This window comes from Xiphophorus couchianus, chromosome 6, assembly GCF_001444195.1.
Source record: "Xiphophorus couchianus chromosome 6, X_couchianus-1.0, whole genome shotgun sequence".
In the NCBI taxonomy this organism is placed as follows: Eukaryota; Metazoa; Chordata; class Actinopteri; order Cyprinodontiformes; family Poeciliidae; genus Xiphophorus; species Xiphophorus couchianus.
Window position 1 is genome coordinate 3195229 of NC_040233.1, and position 21951 is coordinate 3217179.

General features: G+C 38.6%; 2 protein-coding genes across 4 annotated transcripts; both read left to right on the plus strand.

Annotated features, from left to right (window-relative positions):
• Positions 1 to 575: 575 nt before the first annotated feature.
• Positions 576 to 5911, plus strand: LOC114145946 (probable flap endonuclease 1 homolog). The gene is made up of 11 exons (XM_028019642.1): positions 576 to 876; positions 1758 to 1824; positions 1966 to 2068; positions 2276 to 2330; positions 2422 to 2483; positions 2572 to 2708; positions 3484 to 3544; positions 4224 to 4355; positions 4435 to 4580; positions 4676 to 4820; positions 5806 to 5911. The coding sequence occupies exons 1-11, from the start codon at positions 795 to 797 to the stop codon at positions 5857 to 5859; spliced, it is 1044 nt and encodes a 347-aa protein (XP_027875443.1). The 5' UTR covers positions 576 to 794; the 3' UTR covers positions 5860 to 5911.
• Positions 5912 to 7540: 1629 nt separating this feature from the next.
• agfg1b (ArfGAP with FG repeats 1b) lies at positions 7541 to 21667 on the plus strand. Of its 3 annotated transcripts, none has more exons than XM_028019633.1 (12): positions 7541 to 7922; positions 10778 to 10871; positions 11082 to 11197; positions 12536 to 12674; positions 12780 to 12939; positions 13068 to 13163; positions 15145 to 15289; positions 17163 to 17242; positions 18434 to 18526; positions 18715 to 18873; positions 19276 to 19370; positions 19751 to 21667. In XM_028019633.1, the coding sequence occupies exons 1-12, from the start codon at positions 7756 to 7758 to the stop codon at positions 19808 to 19810; spliced, it is 1404 nt and encodes a 467-aa protein (XP_027875434.1). In that variant the 5' UTR covers positions 7541 to 7755; the 3' UTR covers positions 19811 to 21667. The 3 variants fall into 3 exon arrangements, with proteins under 3 accessions (XP_027875434.1, XP_027875435.1, XP_027875436.1); XM_028019635.1 differs by lacking the exon at positions 7541 to 7922 and adding an exon at positions 7929 to 8062; XM_028019634.1 differs by lacking the exon at positions 13068 to 13163 and having other exon boundaries at positions 7756 to 7922.
• Positions 21668 to 21951: the final 284 nt, after the last annotated feature.

Genomic DNA, 21951 nt, shown 5'->3' on the forward strand with positions numbered 1-21951 from the left:
TCTGTTACTGACAGGCCTCTGTTAAACTGAGCAGCATGTGTGTGAAAAGATTCACAAGACTAACAAGGAATATATAATAATTTTGCAGATGCCATAGCCATTTCCCTGCATGTCACATGTTTAGGAGATTCTCATATGTTTTATCTGAACAGTGTATCTGTGGTTTGGGGGGAAGGCTTACCATGATCTGTTACATGAATATTTTGCATACTATTGACAGAGCTGGAGCTGTTTTTGTTTTGTTTTGTTTCTCAGATTAAAGCCATTAATCCTATTGTTTTATTCATTATGAATTTTGCTGTAAATCCAGGAGCCAATGTGTTCATGCTCAGGTGTAGTAGATGAAGACTTGTTTTTGAATAGCATATATTCATCTGTTGTGCATCCTTCTTATGGGAACATTGCATACATATGTATTAATATTTATTTAAAGCGAGGATACGTTAGGTTAATATTTTGTTTCTAATTTATTCATTTGTGAAATGTCTGTAAATGTTATTGCTATAATAAATGCTGGAGGTCCATTTCCTCAAAACCCGTCTGTTTGCTCAGTACTGACCCCTACCGTCCATTTTGGCGACGTGCCGAGATGAGGAAAACGATGTTGTGTTTAAATGGCTGAAATTTGTTGAAGATAAAAACGCATTTTAGTCAACCGCTGTGTTTCTAAACGGATACAAAGTCGATTTACCGTGAGATATACTGAGAACCCGACGCTATTTTTGTTTTATTTTCTCCTTTGTTTTTCAAACCGGAAGTGGGAGAAAAACAAAACCCCATATGTGATTAGGAGGATGGGGATCACTAAACTGGCTGATTTAATTCGTTCTGAAGCTCCAGATGCAGTTTCTTATAAGGATATCAGTGACTATACAGGTAATACAGGACTGAACGCCGACCAGCTTGATCTGCCTTAAATATCTCTAACAAAGGTTGCTAGCAGCTAACGTTAGCATTCATAAAGCTTCTAAGTTGATTATATACCACAAAGCAGTCACTTTGATGCTAATTAAATCAGTAAATGACGTTGCAGTGCTTTTACATGAAGTCAAATTCAAAATCCTGTTATCTGGTCTAACCCTACTATTCAGTATGTAAACTTAAACTGTTGCCATATGTGGAAAAGAACCTTCTAGTTAAATATCTCTGTAAGGTCTAATAATTTATTAAGAAATTACACAAATAATGTAAATAATGGCCATGTGCTGCTGAGAAAATGCATACATTTTTTACTGATCATCAGGAAGTCTAAACAGCTATAGCTTAGATGTGTGCCATACATAAAATACATTCATAAATTATCTTATTTTTATTATTCTTACGTTATTCTGGGCAGGATTATAAGATCTTCTCCAAACAGTTCATTTTTATGCAGAGAACTGTCATGTATAAATCCACAAATATGCATAAATTGTATAAGTTCAGTGGTTTATGGAACCACCTCTAAGCAACAATAACGTGAAGTAATTATGATTTCGCTCTCATGCAGGGGCGCAGCTAAGTACTTTCAGATCAGAGGTGTATGCAGAGAAATGATCTAATCAAACAACTTTCCTTTTCACATTCAAAGAGAAAACATCTTGTGATTCATTTATTTATCAAATGAAATCTTTTGAAACCGATTCTTTTTGTTCTGCCATCAAGGAAATATCTGTTCAGTTTGTCCTTTGGGAAATTATGTCAGTGACTGAAAACAGTAAGTTAATAACTCTTGTGTAGTTTCATGTTCATTGCGCTGCCGCTGTATTCCACTGCAGGGAAAGTCATCGCCTTGGATGCCTCAGTGGTTCTGAACCAGTTTCGAGCAGCAACACCCTCTTTGAGGTGAGAGATCTTTGAGAAATACTTGTCAGAAAAAATACAAACACCTGTACTGTTAAAAAAAAAAAAAAGTCCAACAATTCAGCTATAAATGCCAAAATAGCTTCTCTTCCATGTTGATGGTGTTGGGTTTCTTCTCCACAGCCCTCTGACTGGACTCTTTTTCCGCACACTGACCTTCCTGGAACACGACATAAAGCCGGTCTTTGTATTTGATGGAAAGCCTCCCGTGGAAAAGACACCTGTTGTAAGAAATATTGACAGCCTGCGTGTTTTGAATTGTTTTTGGGGAGCATTTTGAGTCGGAGAACATTTGTGTGGGACCAATGACCATTTCCTGTTTTGCTCAAATCAGCACTTTAACTGGTCTGCTATAGAAACGGCAGACTGACTGTTGACTGATTCCAGATTTTTAAACAATCTCTCTCGCTGATTGAGACTTGCTTTTCTATAGCTGGAGAGGCGAGCCGAGGCAGCTGGTTGGAGCTCCCCCAAAAGAACAGGAGAAGGTCCACATGCACAAAGAGTGTAAAAGGATCTTTCTTTATCATATTTAGATGTTTCCAAATTCTGATGTTATTGAATCATTCTTTTATGCAGCATCAGCCCAGACTAAGGATTCCATTGAGCTACTGAAACGTATGGGTGTGCCTGTCATCCAGGTACAACTTTATTTCACCTTCCACCATCATGCATTTTCTTTTTTGAATTTTTTTTTTCATACTTCATACACAGAATTCTGCCTTTCAGGCTCCAGGGGACGCTGAAGCGCAGTGTGCCCGGCTGGTGAGAGACAGGGTTGTGGATGCAGTGGCCTCCGAGGACATGGACACGCTGCCCTTTGGAGCAAACGTTCTCATTCGTCAGCTGAATGCTAAGAAGGACAGGTGTGGATTGTTGAAACTGCAGTATGTAACTTTTATAAAAATGTACATTTATTTGACATATTTGTCAAATCTGTCACTATGTTGTAACAGTAAATTATGAGACAAATAATCTGAAAAGATCGATCTCCTCCATCTTCTCCTTGAGCTGCTATTGCCGTTTGAAGAAATGCACCAACCAAAACAACCAATCAGAGCCAGGAGGAGGGTCTTAGCGCTGTCTGTCAGGCTTGTGTACGGGTTGCTAAATGTGCTAATGGTGGAACAACAATTTACTGTTACAGGAAAATTGTTTATCCACCTTCATTGCTAACTAGCCTTAGCATTGTCAACAGGCTATGCTAGCTGCAGCATGGAAGAGAGCAAGGAGGGGAAGGACAGGAGAGCCTGAGCAGGGCCACACAGATGGTGATTGACAGCCATAAGACCCGCCTCCTGGCTCTGATTGGTTTCTAGTTAGCACTGGGAGAAGGTGGAGGAGCTCGATTTTTTTCACAGACTATCTGTCTCATTCTGTAGTCTCATGACATAGCAACAGTTTTAACAAATATGTAAAAAACATTTTTTTATAAAAGTTACATACTGCAGCCTTAAAGTAGGTAATGTGTGAGTACACATACTGTATATATATATATATATATATATATATAAGAATACATAAGAATATATCTATATAAGAACAAAGTAACGTAGTTCCAGTGATACAGAGTTCAGTGCCTTTCTCTATTAGAGAGATGGTGAGTCTTATCTGATTTTGATTTTATGCTCATGTTCCCAGTAAAGTTGTGGAATACTCATTACCCAGGCTGCTGGAAAAACTGCAGATTACTCATGAGGAGGTAAGAGCGAAACATTGATGAACATTTAGCATAAGTTTCTGTTATTCGAATCATTTAAAGCGCACGTGTCAAACTCAAGGCCCGCAGGCCAAATCCAGCCCGCCATAAAGTTTTGAACATTGAAAATAACCGTTGTATGTTTAAATAATATTTTATCCATCAAATGAAAGCAGTTTTCAACAGAAGAAGCCTAGGGCCGCGGGGGGGGGGGTCTGAACTTTTTCCTTATAATTTTTGACTTTTATTTCCCCCAGAATTGACCAGATTTATTCTGACTTTAATCTTCTAAGATCAAACATCAGGATTCTCAGAAAAGAATGTCAAAATTGTGAGGGAAAAGGTGAAAATTTTGACATTTTTCTCAGAATTATGACTTTTGATCTCAGAAGATTAAAACCAGAATTATTTTTTTTTCAGTGGCTACAAACTTCTGCTGTAGTTTTCATATGTATACTGCCAAATTACATGAATGTGAAATGATGTTCAGTATTACAGAACTTCTTTGTTATTGGGTTTGAACTCTAATGGGTTTTATCAATACGTTTTACCACAACCAGCTCTTTGCGGACATTCATAATCTTGATATAGCCCAAAATAAAAATAGTTTGACACCCCTGGTTTAAAGTTTTGTGATGAATAATCACTTTTTTCCTTTCTTATTTTGCAAAATGTCTTTTAGCTTGTTGACCTTTGTATTCTGCTGGGCTGTGACTACTGCGACAAGATCCCCGGTTTAGGTCCGAAGAAAGCTCTGACTCTCATCCAGAAGCATCGCACTATTGAGAATGTGGTGTTGCACATCAACAGACAGGTAATCTTTAGTTTTGATCTACTTCTCACTATACAGAAATTCTTTTTAAAAAAAATCTAATGTAGTCACATACTTCCAGACCTATCCTGTACCTCTTTTATGGAAATACAAAGAGGCCAGGAAGATTTTCTTGGACGAAACAGAAACTCCAGCTCCTAACGTGGTGTGGAGGGAGCTGGACGAAGAAGCCGTGGTGGACTTCCTGTGTCACACCAAACATGTCAGGTACAGATTCATAGAGCCTGTTTTTCTGTTTATGTCCACCTGGGCTGATGTGGAGCCGAAGGATTTGTTCCATTTGCTCCCGTGTGCGTTTTTAGGGAGGAGAGGATCCGTCATCGCATGAAGACGTTTCATGAACATCGAGAAAATAGGCGAGAGGAGAGGAAAAAGGAGGAGGCGGCGGGACGTATGAAACAGACGCGGATGGACTACTTCTTCAGAGTTACCAGAAAGAGAGGACAGGTGAGGAGAGCAAAACGGGAAAAATACACAAACATATGGATGAATATTTAGAAAACGTAAATCTTCACCACTTCATCAGTGATGAATTTAAACTTAGTCATCCCCAAACATGATTGCAAATGTGTTTGGAGCTTTTATTGTTTTTTTTATTTGTTTGTTTTGATAATTTACTGAAGAAGAATTAAAAGCATTTTATTAGATGCAGTGTTTTTTCTTTTCAGCCAAAAAAAAAAAAAACATGCCATTTATCCAGAGAGTAAATATTTACAATAGTTTTTTTTATCCATTTTCATAACATCTGGAGGTATTTACTCTGACATGCAGTATATCAGCTTCTAAGGGTCAAAGGTGTTCCTGAAAGGGTGGTGAGAGGGGGCCATGGCCCTCTCAGAAAATTTATGCTAAATTCATGTTGTAAAACCCAAAAAATAAATACATAAAAATTAGTGTACATGTGTTTGGATTTTGCTGCAGTTTGTTGGCTTTTTGTTTGACCACTGCGTTTTGAGAGCGGAGCACGGTTCTTAGTGTTTCAAGACGTTGCACAAGTAGGATATTTTTGATCCCATTCTTTATGGCATTATGCTTGGACAGAAATGTGAGAAAGAAGTCCAGTCCCTTGGAGGATGAGCAACCATATAAATGTATCAGGATGCTTCACTGTTGACACACTTTTTCTTTGTTGCACAAACTATTTTCCAGATGTCCTAGACAATTAGGATTATTTGTTAGAGAAAATAACTTTGCACCAATCCTCTGCCCACTTCCTGCATAATATCCGTCAGTCTTTGTTGTTTTTCCTGGACAGAAGGGACTTCTTTGCTTCGCTTCTTGTTACAAACCCGACTCCAAAAGTCTTTGTCTTATTGTGTGTTCAGATGCACTCACATCCTTAGAGCAGAGGTGCTTAGATACATATTTTCAATGTTGAAAATCTGCTATTTTGAAATCTAAACATTTTTCCTCTCTCTTTTTTCCTCCACAGCCAGTGCAATCACTTTCCTCATTAGGTGACAACAAAAAGAAACCTAGATCATAATAAGTCTGCTTTTATTTTATGGTTGTTCCTAAATCGGAACAACTATATATGAGAAAAAAAAAACAATTCAACCTGAAGATTATGCTCCAAGGTAAATATTCCATGCAAAAATAATCAGGATGCATTTTCTTATGATAACAACTTATTATCCCAATCCAATAATTTTGATAGTATAATTTAATCAGCTGCTGATTCATAAATAATGTGCAGCTAAAGAAAAAAAACTTAATTGACAGAGAGCCTATTTTTGATACAATTAAAAGAAACCCAACTGAGAATCATGAAAATACACTGACCACATCGCCGCATCTGGAACACCACAGCCTCCGACAGTACAGTACTGCGCCCGTGTACGACCAGCGGTGTTCAGAAAACAACACGATTCCATTTGATTTCTTGGTCCATGCAGCAGTTTCCTGCAGAGCTAGAGAGACGAGCAGAGCAGGAGGTGTGCAGCCATGAAAGAGAACAGAGTGACCACTGTCAGGGAGGCCAAAGCCAGGGACAGGCGACGTCTCTTCTCTGGATATTCAATGAGCACCTGCTGTGTAACAGGAGCCAAGACAGACACCAAAGGCTTGAATTTTAAACTGTGTCCGTTGTTGCTTTAATTTCAGAAAGAGAAAGTGAGATCGCTAAGTCCACATATTAAAATGAATATTATGCAGAAAAAAAGTGGAAATCCTTATTTATTATTATTATTATTATTATTTTTAATGTCTTTATATGTAATTGTTTTTCTTTTACAATTAAAATGACACTGAGTTGTATTTGGTTATGTGGTGTTTTTGTGACTTGATGTGAATTGTTTTAATTTTGTGGGACCATTTACTACAGAGAACCAAACGTTTTTGTTAAGTATATAATGTGCCAGTCTATTAAATACACAAATAGCAAAATCTGTAAATCGTGTCTTAAAATGAGATATATCCTTTTTTTAGGCATTTATTTCCTCTGCTACATCTCATTATTAAATAACCTAAACTGCCACTATGCCTCTTCAAATAATTCCTAACATCTGATTGGCTAACAAACAACTACCAATATATGGCTGGTATTTGATTGATTGGTGACAAACTATGATTTGTATCAAATATCAATCATAGTTGCAAATAGCAGCTTTGAACCCAAGCAGTGACTGAGTTGAAATAAACCGATTACCTACAACAGACAATGTAATTCTGTCAGCATTTAAGCATATTAAATACAAACTGAAGTATTTTCTGATAATTATTTATCAAACACTTTATGTTTAAAACTATGTAAAAGTTTTAACTATTTAGTTGTTTTTTGGGGTGAAGTTAAAAGATTTTAAGGGTCATCTGCCTCTTTTAATGCTAAATACTTTCAACAAACAAACAGTAAAAGCGCCCCTCACCGTGACACTGCCACTCTCATGCTTGCCAGTTAACATGATGTTCTTAAGTTTGGAAGTTGTATTTTAATATACCATTTTATTGAAATTATTACAGACATTAATATTTATTTACAACTTAATTTATTAAATTTTGGTTCTTAAAATGTAAAGCTGTACTTAATAAATTCACTATTTTGTTTCAAATTATTACATACATGAATACTTATTTACGACTTATTTATTGCATTTTGGCACTTTTGTCCCTTGATAATTTTCTTGCCATCGTGAAACAAAACACGAGGCAGCATTCCAAACCGACAGATGGCGCAGCCTCTGGGGGAGGGGTTGGGTTTAGTCGACGTTTCAGTTACAGAAGAAGAAGTTTGTCAGTCGCCCAATCTCCCCGCTGGACCTCAGCAAGGTGTCTCCCGGTTCCCTGCCGTCAGACGCGGCGAGTCTGCCCCCGAAGAAACGCACTCCGCCGCCGGGCCATTTGACCAAACTTCTCTCGGTGATACCAGCCGCCCTATTTTCTCGCCATGGCGACGAGTGCGAAGCGAAAGCAGGAGGAGACTCACCTAAAGATGCTTCGGGAAATGACTAGCCTGCCTGCGAATAGGAAATGCTTCGACTGTGACCAGCGCGGCCCGACTTACGTCAACATGACAGTGGGCTCCTTCGTCTGCACCACCTGCTCTGGGATCCTGTGAGTGTCTCCTTTTGGCTTTCGCGCTCTATTTGTTGTTTATAGCAACCGCCGTGGAGCGACGAGGAGCAGCTGTCGACACGAAGCTCCCGGGAGGTCCGATACCGTTAGCTCATTAGCTAGTGGGAAAGACTGGACAGGTAATGCCGCCGCTCCCTCCGGTTCAGCCGGAGGGCCGTTGGGCTGGGCTTTATGGTCCTCCAAGAGGCAGATTGGCTTGTTTTACAGCCACCCTTCAGCATGACGAGATGCCCTGACTTGTGTGTAGGCTCACTGTTTGATGTCTGACTCACACTGCCTCGGTGCTCAAGGTTAACATCCATAACGTTGTTGTGAACTCCCGAAAACCTCCAGGTGTTCGGCTGATAGCTTATTAATGCTGTTCAGCTGGAATTTGGGTTTTGCTTTAATGAATTTATTTTTGTTTAACTTCAGGACAATTGTGGATAGTAACAACCAGCTGTAATCAGCTGGTTCTTTCTTTAAACAGCTGATTAAGATCTCAAGAGCTCAAATAATGCTTGAACTATGACCCCCCAAATCCCAGAGGAGCTGGAATGGAGGCAGAGAGAAGGAGGAAGTTCAAACCATCTCTTCCATCAATCATAGTGGAGAAGAAACAAACCTCCGACTCTATCCTCTCTCTACTCGCCTTTCCAACTGTAGAGCCAGACAGATTTAAATAGGAGCAGCAAAAGCAAATGAGGTGGATTGGTAGTTCTTGCTAACGGCTCATGATGTCATCCTGGAAATATATTCTCTACTGCCCAGATATGACATGTCATGTCTTTCAGTGTCTTCAGTCAGAGGCTTCTTCATATTTATTGCCACAATGACTGCTACCAGAGATCCTTCCCGCCCACAGCATCATCATCCACGTTTCTCTGAAGATGCCCAGTTAATATGAGTTATAACAACATTCAATTTTCTCTACATACATACATGTCTGCCCAATGTCTTGTCAAGGGCAGGATGATGTCAAATTGACTTTTTTTGAGCTTTACATCATGACATAATGTTATTCCCTCATCAAAAACATAGCTAAAGTTTTGCTTTGATTCTTTCATGCATATTTGAGAGAACGTTTTATCTCTGTGGCAACCATTGAACTGTGCAAAACGCCTGGTTGGACCTAGCTCCGCTTTCAAGGACGAAGCTCCTCCTCAGAGCTGCAGAGAACTTTAAAACAAGTTAAATGTTTTTAACCTGTTTTAAAAAGGTTAAAAAAATGTTTAACCTATGTTTTTGCTCATCTGGTTTTGATTAATTTAATGCTACATCATTCTTTTCCAATCCCGTTAAAATACAGACATAAGTTACTGTACAAATCGCTGGATTTTACGGATGAAATGTCGAGGATAATTACAAAACATCTACATTCTTTGCTTTAACAAAAAAAACCAACAAGAAATGACAAAAAAGTATGAAGACATTAACATTTTGTATGCGCTATTAATTTTTAAAGTAGGTAGATTAAACGGGTGAGTGAATGACGCGGGAAGAATTTTGTAAAATCTACCGTAGTACCAAATGTATTCTTTCATACCAAATAAAAAAAAAAAACATAACTGGCAAAAACGGGTTAATAGAGGAGTGATGCTGTGTTGACTTCCTGATGGCAGAATTTCAGAAAGAGCAGGAGTTTTTAAAGAGACAGAAGCCAAATTTCAAGGCACTAAATTACAAAGTCAAATTTATTTTGATATATAAAAAGCTTTTTTATAACAGCTGAAGGTGACATAGTTACTTGATTATGCTACAAAATGGCACCATATGGCTGAAAAATACTTAACACTGGCCCTTTAACTTTACAACATACGAACACCTTCTGATGTGAGCAAAGCTCCTTTCACAAAACAATTTATGCCGCCTTTTTTGCCATTTCTGTGTTTCTGTGAAAGAGGAGGGTTGAAGTCAGCTCACCTCTTTTACATCTCTGCAGTTGTCACAGCCCCTCATTAGCTAACTTGTATAATAGCAAGCTGGCTTCACGGGCCAACGACTTGATGTTGTGACATTATATGCGACCTCCCTGTTGTTGTTTTGAAAGTGTAAACACCAACCAGATTATTTAGGATGAGAAGAGGAAAGATATAATTCAGATAGATTTAAAGCCTTTGCCCACCACAGAGTCGTCTGAATGTTGACAACACGTCCTGGTGTTGTCAACACCAGGACCTGATGAGGTTCGTATGTCAGCTGATCTGACATGTTTGCTCTGTTTGGTCCATGAGATCAAAACGAAATGCTGCATTTGTGCTTCATAGTGGAACTGACCGGGAAAAAAAAATCTGTTTTATAGTGAATCGATTCAAATTGCAAAATACATTTTTTTTAAAAAGTCAATTTTTGTTTGTTTAATTTCTTTTGTAAAATTACACTATGAATAATTTTTTGATAAATTTTTTAAAATTAAGAAGAAGCCAGGCAGCTAAGCTAACCTATTACTAGTAATTTAAGTTAAAAACTTTATGCATAACCCTATTTTTGCTTAACTATTGGCTGATGGAATTTGGTAAAGCATGGAAGCTTATAGAATAGTTTTAAATAAATTCTCTATTTGCTTGGCAAAAATTGGTTTCTGAATTAAAACCAGTTTCTGAACCAAATCTCTAGGCTGAAAGATTCTTTTGTGAATCGTGGCGTTCTGTTCAGCAGCACACCTGCACCTCTTAACACAGAGGTCAGGTTATTTTTAGAAACTGCCTTCTTGGCATTGCAATCGTTGGGATTTCAACCTGACATGCTGAGGTTGCACTGAATGCAGGTGGAGTGTGTGTGTGTGTGTTTCATGTATGAAAGTTGCTCCTGCTGTTCTTCAGCTAACGTAAAGCTCTCCTTTCTCCTCCCCGCAGGCGAGGACTGAACCCCCCCCACAGAGTGAAGTCCATCTCTATGACCACGTTCACACAACAGGAAATAGAGTTCCTACAGAAACACGGCAACGAGGTGCCCTGCATGTCTTCCCTCCTAAGCGTTTTCTGATGTCCTAACTTCACTTCCTAAGATTCCTCTCTCCCTTCTTTTTTTTCCTTAAAACTCCTTTTCTCTCCCTCCTCCTGCCCCCTCCACTAACTTCACTTTCTCTCACCTCTGTCATTCCTTCCACACCCTCCTCAATCCCCCAACCCTTCTGTCTGTGCCCCCCTCTCCCTGTAGGTCTGTAAACACATCTGGCTGGGCCTTTACGACGACAGGACATCAGTTGTTCCAGATTTCCGAGAACCGCAGAAAGTAAAGGAGTTTCTTCAGGAAAAATATGAGAAGAAAAGATGGTAGGCCCTCCCGTTCTGTCTCATCACAAACACAAATTCAATGCATGTCATAAATCAGGGTCCAAAGTTTTTGCCATGTGGGTCAAAACTGGTGGGTGCTTTGGACTTTGAATTTTACCACAGTATGTTGTGATATTGTAGTGATAACGATAAAAATGATGATACAAAACGTCTCTTTCTTTTTTAGGATTTTTAGCAATCATAGTCATTCTTGAAAAACGTTCCCATTTTAAATAATTCAGGGCGCCAGTTAAATAAGTTTGATTTATATCACTAAACTAGACACACTAACTACATGTAATCATATTTTCAAATTTACCAATAGGTCTGAAACAGTGGAGAAAATCATAAATATAAAATTTCCAATATCATTTTTTTTACAACATTAATGGAAATTCATCAAGATAACGATAAATCAATTTTCTTAGCATAAGTTACTTTCAATAAAAAAATTATAAACTATATGCCCACCACTCATTGAGGGCCAGAAAATGTTGATATAAAACTTTCAATTCGATTTTAAAATAGAGATATGTTTTACTTTTACCTGCTCAAATATAAACACAATTTGTATTAGAATATAGAAGTAGAAAAGAAGCAAGATTATCCTAAATGTTGTTTTTTCCTATTATCTTTATGTGAGTTTTTTTGTATTTATTATTGTCACTAAGAACAAATATAGGGCCCTATAAAATCTATCAAGTTTTATTATTTTCTGAATTCTATTTTTTTTTTCATTTTAACCATATTTGTTAACCCAAAATTATATAATTATGGTCTAAATGGAAAAAAAACAACCCAAGTCATTAGCTAGAGGTCGGCATTTACTGTTATCTGTTTTCACAAATGAATGAAACTGCTGTGCATTAATGGAATATTTTATTCTGCATAGTGTTGACTCAGGGGGTTAAATAGAAATGGACACCAAACTTTTCAGCTTTTATTTTCTGGAAAGAAAAATGTTTGGATACTATGTATTATTTTAAGTCCACTTTACAATTATGCCGTGCCATGAAGGTCTAGCCCAGGATGACTCAGCACTTCTTGCTTCATCAGTGTCAGCTCTGGTGTGAAGAAAGTGTTGCCGTCTAATTGTTACTTCCCTCTGCCAAAAATCTTTAACCATATGTTTCAGTCTGTCAGCATAAAGGCTCTACTTTCTCCACGTGTCTGCTTTTTTTCCTTTTTTCTTACCATGTAGTTTGTGGAAAACCTTTTAAAGAAATATTGTTGTATGAGAAATGGCAGGAAGTAAAAGGTTTTAAGGAGGAAATGCAGTGAAAGTGAAAAATCCGGGGAGTAAAGCCATGTGTGGGTGTGTTTGTGTGTGTTTTGCAGGTATGTTCCTCCAGACCAGGCGAAGGCGGTAGCGAGCGTTCAGGGCTCGGTGTCGGGCTCGTCGGCGAGCAGCACCGGCAGCACCCCGGAGGTTCAGCCCCTAAAAACCCTGCAGCTCAACAAAACGCCACTACGCCAGGTAGGCCCAGCGACTGCGGCTGAGTCGGCCTGGTAACGTCGGCCTGGTAACGTCCCGTCCCTTGTGGGTTCTGGTAGTCAGTTGTCCTGTGTGTGTGTGTTCCAGTCCCCAGGGCTCAGCCGCCCGCAGGCCCACAGCACCGCCCAGGAGAAGAAATTCGACCTGCTCTCGGATCTGGGCGGAGATATTTTCGCCGCTCCTCCTACTCAAGCTGGCCCCCCCTCCACCAACTTTGCCAATTTTGCACATTTTCCAAGCCAGTCGGGTAAGTCTGCACCCGACACACTCCTTCGTTCATCCATTACTCCATACAATTTCCTTCCGTGTCTTTTTTATTATTATTATTATTTCCACACCCTTTTTTCCACCTTATGGTTTCTCCCATGGCTGCAGCACCTCAGGGTAATTCAAACACCAACTTTGCCAACTTTGAAGCATTTGGAAACACTGCAATTTCATCCCATCTGAGCACATCACCTCCCTCATCAGGTATCACCTTCCCCATCACCTTTCTCCCTTCACCATTCTGCTTTGTTTCTTCATGCTTTGTTTTATGTTTATGTCTTCCAAATGCGCTCACTCTTTAGCAATGTTCAGTGAAAGCTCCCTCCAACTTTAGATCTTTAAACTAAAATCAATGTATCAGACCTAGTCAGTAAGAAAGGAGAAAAACCTACTTACAACTTTTTTGTACATTTTTATTAGGAGCTAACAAACTGGCCCCAATTTTCTCCATTTTGGATGATCGACTGATAGTTCCACGTGAAGCCGATGTTATCCACATCGGCAAAGGTCTGAAAATCAGCCACTTTCCCTGTTTGCTCTGTCATGAGAGACAGCGATCTGATACCAGATCACGTTCAGATCACCAGATCAGATCACCAGATTAACATGTTCAGTTAACAACAGTCAACCCACTGTCGTAGGGCTGAAACCATTCCTCAAATGATTCGAGTACCTCGATTATTAAAATTCCTTGAGAAAAATTTACCTGCCTCGAAGCCTCGTTAATTTATGTTTTATTATTTAGCGCACCGTGTTCCGGCCGGAAAATTATTTGCGTTACGTGTAGCTCTGACTTCTGCCTCTGAGTTGTTGACGAAAGCTAAGTGTTAGCGGCATAACGTCCAATTTTCAAGTTCAGTCCGTGGGGATTTTATTGATTAATGATAATGCCCAGGTTTTCATCGTTTTGGGGAACCAATAAGCATCCTTACAATGACTGGCGTGATGCCTGGAGTACGGCAGCCTTTCTCCTCTGGGAGCTGCTGGTTCAGAGCAAACGGCAGGAAGAGGCTGCAGGAGTATTTATGCAGGTGAGCTGATAGACTGAACACGGAGGACGGCTGAGTAGTTGATGGTTACAGTGTAAGTGTAGCTTTATGGACAAACCGCACAATAAATTTCATATCATCAAACTGGTGGCGGAAATCATCGTGGCGGTACATGGCTGGTAGATGAGTTTCTTATTGTGACGAACGAAGGTGCCGTAAATCTCCTGTATTGCCCCCCCACCCCTGTTCTTACGTTCGTCCCCTGGTCTACCAGTCGTCTTTCCCCCCGGGACTTACGTTTGTCTGTCTCCTGGTCTATTTCCTCCTCTCCACCCCCATCTTACGTTGGTTTGCTCGCCTGCCCTTCACCCCAAGCCCCCCCACTCCAGGGACATTTCCTGTATTCTCAAACAAAAAGCTTGGCAGGTACGGGGTAAGGTGAGAATTCATCTATTGACTGAAGATGAATACATAAATTAAGAGCTGGAGAACAGACATATTTTATAAGTGTATTTGTGAGCCTGCCTCTTTATTATTAAATTGAATACGATTTCAGATCTTTGTATAACTTTTCTTCAGGTTAACTTAGAAAGTGAGCTATTATTGTTACAGGTTAGTTTTCTAAACTACAAAAAAGTTATTGTTAGGGAAGCTCAAAAATGAGTAATTGGACTGATACTGATATCCGATAGTAGCATCGGTGTTACGCCAAATTTATCAATATTTTATTTTATAATTTTTTTTTATCTGATTACTTGATTATTCGTAAGAATAATCGATAGATTACTCGATTACTAAAATATTTGTTTACAGCAGCCCTACACTGTTGCCAAGTTAGAAACTTTGCTAAAATATTTAGTGACTCTTCAGACTAAAAAAATCATAATTGGCAGGTCAGGTTTTCTGAAGATCCCTGATCGGCCATAAAACTGCAACCTGTGCAACTTAAAGTATAAGAAAAAAAAGCTATCTTTTTACATGAACATAGTGTAAGTTGATTATCAATAATCAACTGATTATTGATATGAACCATATCAATATTCAGTTGTCTTTTCAGACAAAATAAAAAATTGGTGATCAGCTAGAAAACTGCAATCGGTGCACCCTAATTTTTATAGTAACAGTTAAATTTTTGGGGGGCTTTTCTTGCACATTTTTGTGATGCTTTGTGACACAGTGCTAATATTCCTTGAAAGGTGGAGGTGTGCCAATTCCCTCCAGATCCAGTGCCGTTTCAGCTCATTCCCAGGCAGCGAGGTGCACAGAGGACCGCTACGCTGCGCTGGCCGAGCTGGACAGTGAGCTGAGCTCCTCTGTCACCGCAGGCAGCAACATGCAGGGGTGAGAGGCCGACACATACACACACAGGAAGTGGCTAGCAGCTGTCCACACCCAGAGTCTGCAGAAAGGCCCGAGCTCAGTCAGGTTGGATGGAGAGTGTGAACATAGCTGTTGATGTTCTGCCACTGATTCTTCAGTGGATTTATGTTGGACTTTCACTAGGCCATTCTGAAACATGAATTATGATTTAATCTATACTATGTTACTGTTGCTCTGGCTGTCCAGATAAGAAGAAGTTTGTTTCTGACTAGGAAGTGAGACAAGACTTCTCAAAACAACTTAAAATGTAATTTATATAAAATATTTTTAAAAAATGACATGATGAAAAATATTTATACCCTCTCAATCTATGAAAAGAAAACATTTATTGGCTTTACAGCAATTTGGCTTGTCGCAATAACAAATTTCATTGAACGATAAATTGTCCCAGTAAGTATTGCGTTAAAATATAATGTTGTTTTGAGAGCGTTTTCAAGTAAGATGATAACAGCATAATAATACAAGTTTGCTCTCTCAAAGACCAATAAACTTTAAATTTTGTTAAGAACATTTCCCTCTGGAACTGGAAAATATTTTGAATATCCAAATAAAACACAACCGATAGCAATAAATAAAATGGTTTTGGAAGTCTCTGTAAAGAAAATTGCCCTTCAAAACATATTAAGCATAAGAATGACAATGATCAATCTCAGTTTTATTTATCATGTAATTAACAGATCAATCGCTTATCGTGACAGTCTTAAGCTGAGTAACGTTTTGCATATTTTCATACGACGTTAGAAGGACTCCTTGCCATCGCATTAATCTTTAGCGCCTTCCACAAATTCTCTGAGATTCAAGCTGGGACTCTGGGTTGACTCCTCCTAAATGTTACCTCCAGTGGGAAGATGCATGTTGATGAAATTAAAATATGACTTTTAACCTAAATCTGACAGAGTTCAGAATTATTTTCGCATTCAGCTTGTAGCTCAACCTGTTTTTCCTCCGTCCAACAACCAGCTTCCCAGCTGTTCCTGAAGAAATATTTCCCCACAGCATGAAGCTGCCACCACTGTGTTTCACCATGGGGATGGTTTGTTTGCAGTGTTGCGTTTTCACCACATACTAGACTATAAACTTGAATTTTCTCATCAGACCGGAGCACCATCGTTCACATCCAACTGCTGACATGTTCAAAGTCTTTAATATGTCCATAAACTTTCTTCATTAATGTTCTCTGAGTCCTTCATAAAAATATATCTTTGTCTTACCTTTCAATGTTTTATTTGTAAAAGTTTTTTAAATCCCTGTGTCAGAAGCTAATGAACTAAAATCTTAAAGTTTACAGTTGTGATGTGTAAGCCCGTTGTATTAAACAATACAGTAAGAAGAATTTAAATGAGCTTCATGATCACAGTACTGAATGGTGTCTTTTCTTGTTTTAACCAGTGTGAGTCTAATGGCTAATATTTTTTGAAGGACAATTATGTTTACAGAGACATCTTAATGCATTATCTGTATTGTTTTGGTTATGTTTGGTTTTTATCTCCATTTTATTTTTTGTTTCTGTAATTTGGGATATTTTTAAAAAATCTTCTAGTTCTATTGCTAAATGTCATAAATTAAAGTGTATTTATCTTTGAGAGTATGCACTTGCATCTTTATTCTATTGTTATAATATTACTTGAAAATGCTCTCAAAACGACAATATTATTGTTTATCGCAATAATTTCTGTGACAATTTATCATCCAGATAAGTTTAGAATTGCAACAGGCCTAGTGATGTGACAATCATGCTTTAACTCCTTCTCTGCCAGGTCATTATTATTTATTTATTGCCTATGACTGTTAAACAGACATTTAAAATGTATCATGTTGTGTCTTGTTTTTACAGGGCCATGTTTGGACCTGTCCTTGGTTCCTCGCCAGCTCAGAACCAACCTGTGATGGCCAACATACAGCCCGGCTTTGGAGGTGACCCATTAATGTTTTAGTCTTGATTACAAAGTTGAATTTTATTTTTATATATATATATATATATATATATATATATATATATATATACATATATATATATTTTCAATTGGCATTTCAAGACAATTCAAATTGACACCATAAAAACATAATACAATTATGAAACTAGCAACAAACATTACATTTTGCCAAATGCCATCACTAAAATCAAGAATAATAATCATCAAATACACATAAAGATATATTGATGAATGTTACACTTATTATTACAGGGGCAGTATTATTTAAAATCAACTTTTTTGAGCTTTGCATTATGTTGCCATGTTATTTCCTCATCAAGAACATACCTGGAGTGTTTCTTTGATTCTTTAATGCATGTTTGAGAAATTCTTTAATCTCCCATGGCAACTGTTCAGCTGTGTATAACGCTGGGGTGGACCTCGCGCCGCCATTGAGGACAAAACTCCTCCTCAGTCCTCAGAGCTGCAGTTTCCAAGCTTCTGAGCTTCCACCTCACAGAGCAGCCCTCACCCACAACTCCCTCACTCAGCTCCTTCAGACTAGCCAGCAGCAATTAGCAAACACCTGGTGGAGCTGCACATCTGATGAGCTCATTATAGGAGCTACTTCTCAGTGAAACGCTGGTAAAGACGATGCTAAAGGGTTAATAGAAGAATTTTGTTGTTGTGACTTCTTGAAGGCAGAGTTTCAGAAAGAGCAGGAGTTTTTAAAGATTTCAAGGTGTTAAATTACAAAGTAAAATTTTAAAGCCATATTTCATATATGCAGCATTTTTGTACCAACTGAAGGGAACTTTATTATGCTCTGAATTGTACTATGTGGCTGGAAAATACACAATACTGCCTCTTTACTGAATGGCAGCTCTAAACGGGTGGGTTTAGAATTGATTTAAAGGATCCATGTTTTGGCAGGTTAATATTATTTATTCATTGCCTACGACTGTTAAGTAGTTTTACAGTTTAATGGAAATTTGCTCCAGGTTAATTATAGCTCCTATAATGAATGCTGCTTCTCCATGTTTGGTTCTGGTTCTGTTGACCCATAACCAGAAGACCTGAAAGGTCTGGAAGGTTGACACAACAGCAACAGAGGATCCTTAATGTATTGTGGTGCTAAGCCGTTCAGTGATTTATAACATACAGGCTGATTTTTATGACTGTTTCGTCTTAGCGGTGCCATCCACAAATCCCTTCGTTGCCGCAGCGATAGCCCCCGACATGGCCTCCAACCCCTTCCAGGCCAACGGTAGAGGTCCAGCCGCAGGTGAGAACATTTAGAAAACATGAAAACCTTTGTTATTCTGTGTTTCTGATTAGATACTAGTGGAATTTTAATGTAACTCGGTTACATTGACAAGTAGCATATGCTAAGTATCTAATGTATCTGTGTGTGTGCGTGTTGTGGGTATGTGTGTACCGTCGCTGTGCACACATGATGTGTGTGTTTCGTAGCCTCGTTTGGTACTGGCTCTATGAGCATGCCCGCCGGCTTTGGGAATGCGTCTTCCTACTGCCTTCCGACCAGTTTCAGCGGAAACTTCCAGCAGCAATTCCCCGGCCAGGCCCCCATTCCTTACTCCCAGCCTGGGGCCTACCACCCTCAGTCTAATGGTTAGTGCCCTGTCCCCTCTGACCTCACACAGTACTGTACCTGTATAGTACCTGCCTTGTATCTTGTATCTACTTGATCATAAATGAAAGTCTGGATGGACGGTGATTTGTTGTTTATCTCTTGGCAGCTGCTGCACAGTTACTAAAGGTTTGCATTTAGGGTGCAAAGCTTTTTGAGATATTGTTTTTGACCAATAATATAATAAACAAAAATACCAACATTTGTCAACAAGGCTCTGTTTATACCTAAATGCAACAGAATATCCCAAAGTTTTTACTCTTATTTTATTTTCCCCGTTTCTTTTAGAGTTTTGAATCATTGAGTATTGTGGTTTAAATCATTTTAATATTTATGTGTTTCTGTGAAGTGAAGCCATTTTCCTTCCTCTCTGTCCCCTTTAGGGCCCGCCTTTCCAGTCTACAGTCAGAACAAGCCCTCCATTACGCCCTTTGGGCAGCCCATGGCTGTTCCTGGCATGACCAGTAACCCATTTATGGTGAGCATGCTCTGTCCTGCGTTTTCCACAGTTCTCTTCATAACTACCCAATCCTACCAGGGGTCTTTCTTCTGTTGATGTTGTGGAATCTACGGTGGCCTTGGAGTGCAAACCACATCAACAAATTGCTAAACACAACTAAAGATTGAAAAACACAATGACATTAGCTAAGCATAATTCCAACTTAAGAAAACACGACAACATTAGCTAAACAGAAGAGGTAAATCCCAATGGGAGACCTGAGACGTCGCTAATGGGACGACATCACTTTTCTTGTTGTGTTTATCGATTCGTAGTTGTGTTTAGTGATTTGCTGAAGCGGTTTGCACTTCAGGGTCAAACCGCAGGAACCTAATCTTGGATAATTCTTTTCATTTCAGGCCGGAGCGCCAGCGGGGCCGTTCCCCTCTGGAGGTTCATCCACCAACCCTTTCCTGTAGCACAGCTGATGGCTTCGGCCACCAGAGGGCAGCATGCAGCACATACTGAACGCACCTGTTCCGTCACGCAACTAGTGACAGTACATTTCTTAAGAAAAGACTTATCTATTTTTTTCTCCATGAAAGAAGTTTACAACACTATGAAGGAGTACAAAGGAATATATTTAGGACTAAGGGACAGTTATGGGGGAAATGTACTGTCTGGACTATATTCCATTATTGTATGCTTTTTATTTTTAATATTTTTTTCCGTTCTAACTGTAAGCTTTGTGCATATCACTATTTGTAATCACACACAAGTACATGTAATGTATAATAAGGACTGAACTAACAAGGATGCGTAACCACAAACCTTGTGTTTAAAAACGACAACAACAAAAAAAACAAAGAAAAGGGGAAGAAAATCACTTCAAACTAATAGATAGGTAACAGTTTACATTTTAACAGGGTTCCATCCAAATCTGCATTTTTGGTAGAGTGAAGCAGTCATAAAATTGTTTTTTGTTTTTTCATGTTCAAAAAAGGGATTTGTTATTTTCTTGTTCATTTAAGAACTCTTCTTTTCGCACCAGGTTTCCTGTATTAAGCCATGTTTCCGTTACTGCGATTCTTGAAATATAAAAGCAGGCTTTAGTCTGATAGGTAGGACTTTTTTAAAAATAAAATAATATGTAACCTTCAGAGCAGGTTCATGTAATTTGGCATTGATCTGAGACAATAGGGCAAAATTTAACGATTGTCGATTAGGCATGGACCGGTGTGAGACTGTCACCATATGAAATTAAGTTTAAAAAAAAATGTTTTGATGTATTTACACAAATTAATGAGCTAATTAAGTCATATTTCACCTGAAAAGTAATTCCTACAATTGCTACATATTGGTTTCTACAGACATAGGAATATTTATGATGGTCCCACAGGGACTAAAGCAGAAATATATAGAAAATACCTGTTAAATTTAGTCATTAAGTGCTTATTAGCTGACCTGCTAAGGTAGTGGATGTTTACCAGAGGAGATTCATAGCTCGCCAACTGTAGGTTTAAAACAGCGTTGCCCTCAGGATGGGTGGTTCTGTCTTTGTCTTCACACAAATATTTCCAAACAGCTAAGCTAGTCTTTCTGTTCAGCAACCAGTTGGGGCAGGGCGTCTTACTGAAGGCCCCAGGCCCTTGCCTGTTGGCAGTGCACAGCAACTATACTATGTAGATTATGAGGCAGACAGGAGTCTGTCGTGTTTTACTCACAGGTAAAGGAACAGACACGGCTCTTAGAGCAGAAACAGATGAGAACCAAGTAAAGGTTAAGTGTTAGTCGTATTTCTTTGTTATTTTACCTAAGCTGATACGTCCTTGTTAAAGTTGGTAAGTATACTCTTGTAACTTGGGGATCATAATTCAGATATTCTCTATATTCTATGAATAAAAACAGCAGAAAGAGACTGTTATTGAAGGCCTCAGGCTTGTGATCCGGTTTGGGCTACCTCAGAACACATGAAGTCAGGATCTCACGGTTTTGTTGGGGCTTGTACTTTAAAAGCAGAACATCCTCAGCATTTGACTGACTAAACATCTGAGAGATCGGGGTTGTGTTCACTGTCCTCTTTATGAATCTGTCCTCTCTGCCTTTGTTTTTAAAGCATCAGATCAGACAAACAAAATGCAGGGAGAAGAAGGTTTGTTTAGATGAGGCGAAGTATCAGGACTGCATACATCACTGGACCAGCCCCCTGACTGTGGACAATTTGGGTTTCAGTTATGTTTTTAAAAAAAAAAAAAGTTTCTTGTTTTTACAAGATTAGGTAGTAAATGTGTACATTTATAAATATATGTATAAATAAATTAAAAGATTTTTAACTACACTGCCTAACTTGTAAGTCTTTATAGCAGCTGACAAACATAACGCTTGAGCAACACGCTGCATGAGTTGATAACACAGATTAGCTTTTAACGAAGCTAATTTCAGGTTCATCTCACTTCTTGCACACTAATTTCTATATCTATATCTATCTCTCTATATAGAGATATACTCATATAGATATATCTATCTAGAGATATAATCTCTAGATAGATATATCTAGAGATATAATTTCTAGGTAGATATATCTAGATATAATTATCTATCTATAGATAGATATGTGTGT

Bases quoted from the DNA above. Each gene is read 5' to 3' on its own strand.
- LOC114145946 (XM_028019642.1), top strand. From the start codon at position 795: ATGGGGATCACTAAACTGGCTGATTTAATTCGTTCTGAAGCTCCAGAT. The intron at 2,484-2,571 runs GTACAACTTTAT...TCTGCCTTTCAG, and splicing joins TGGGTGTGCCTGTCATCCAG to GCTCCAGGGGACGCTGAAGC. The intron at 3,545-4,223 runs GTAAGAGCGAAA...AATGTCTTTTAG, and splicing joins TGCAGATTACTCATGAGGAG to CTTGTTGACCTTTGTATTCT.
- agfg1b (XM_028019633.1), top strand. From the start codon at position 7,756: ATGGCGACGAGTGCGAAGCGAAAGCAGGAGGAGACTCACCTAAAGATG. The intron at 10,872-11,081 runs GTGCCCTGCATG...CTCTCCCTGTAG, and splicing joins TACAGAAACACGGCAACGAG to GTCTGTAAACACATCTGGCT. The intron at 17,243-18,433 runs GTGACCCATTAA...GTTTCGTCTTAG, and splicing joins CATACAGCCCGGCTTTGGAG to CGGTGCCATCCACAAATCCC.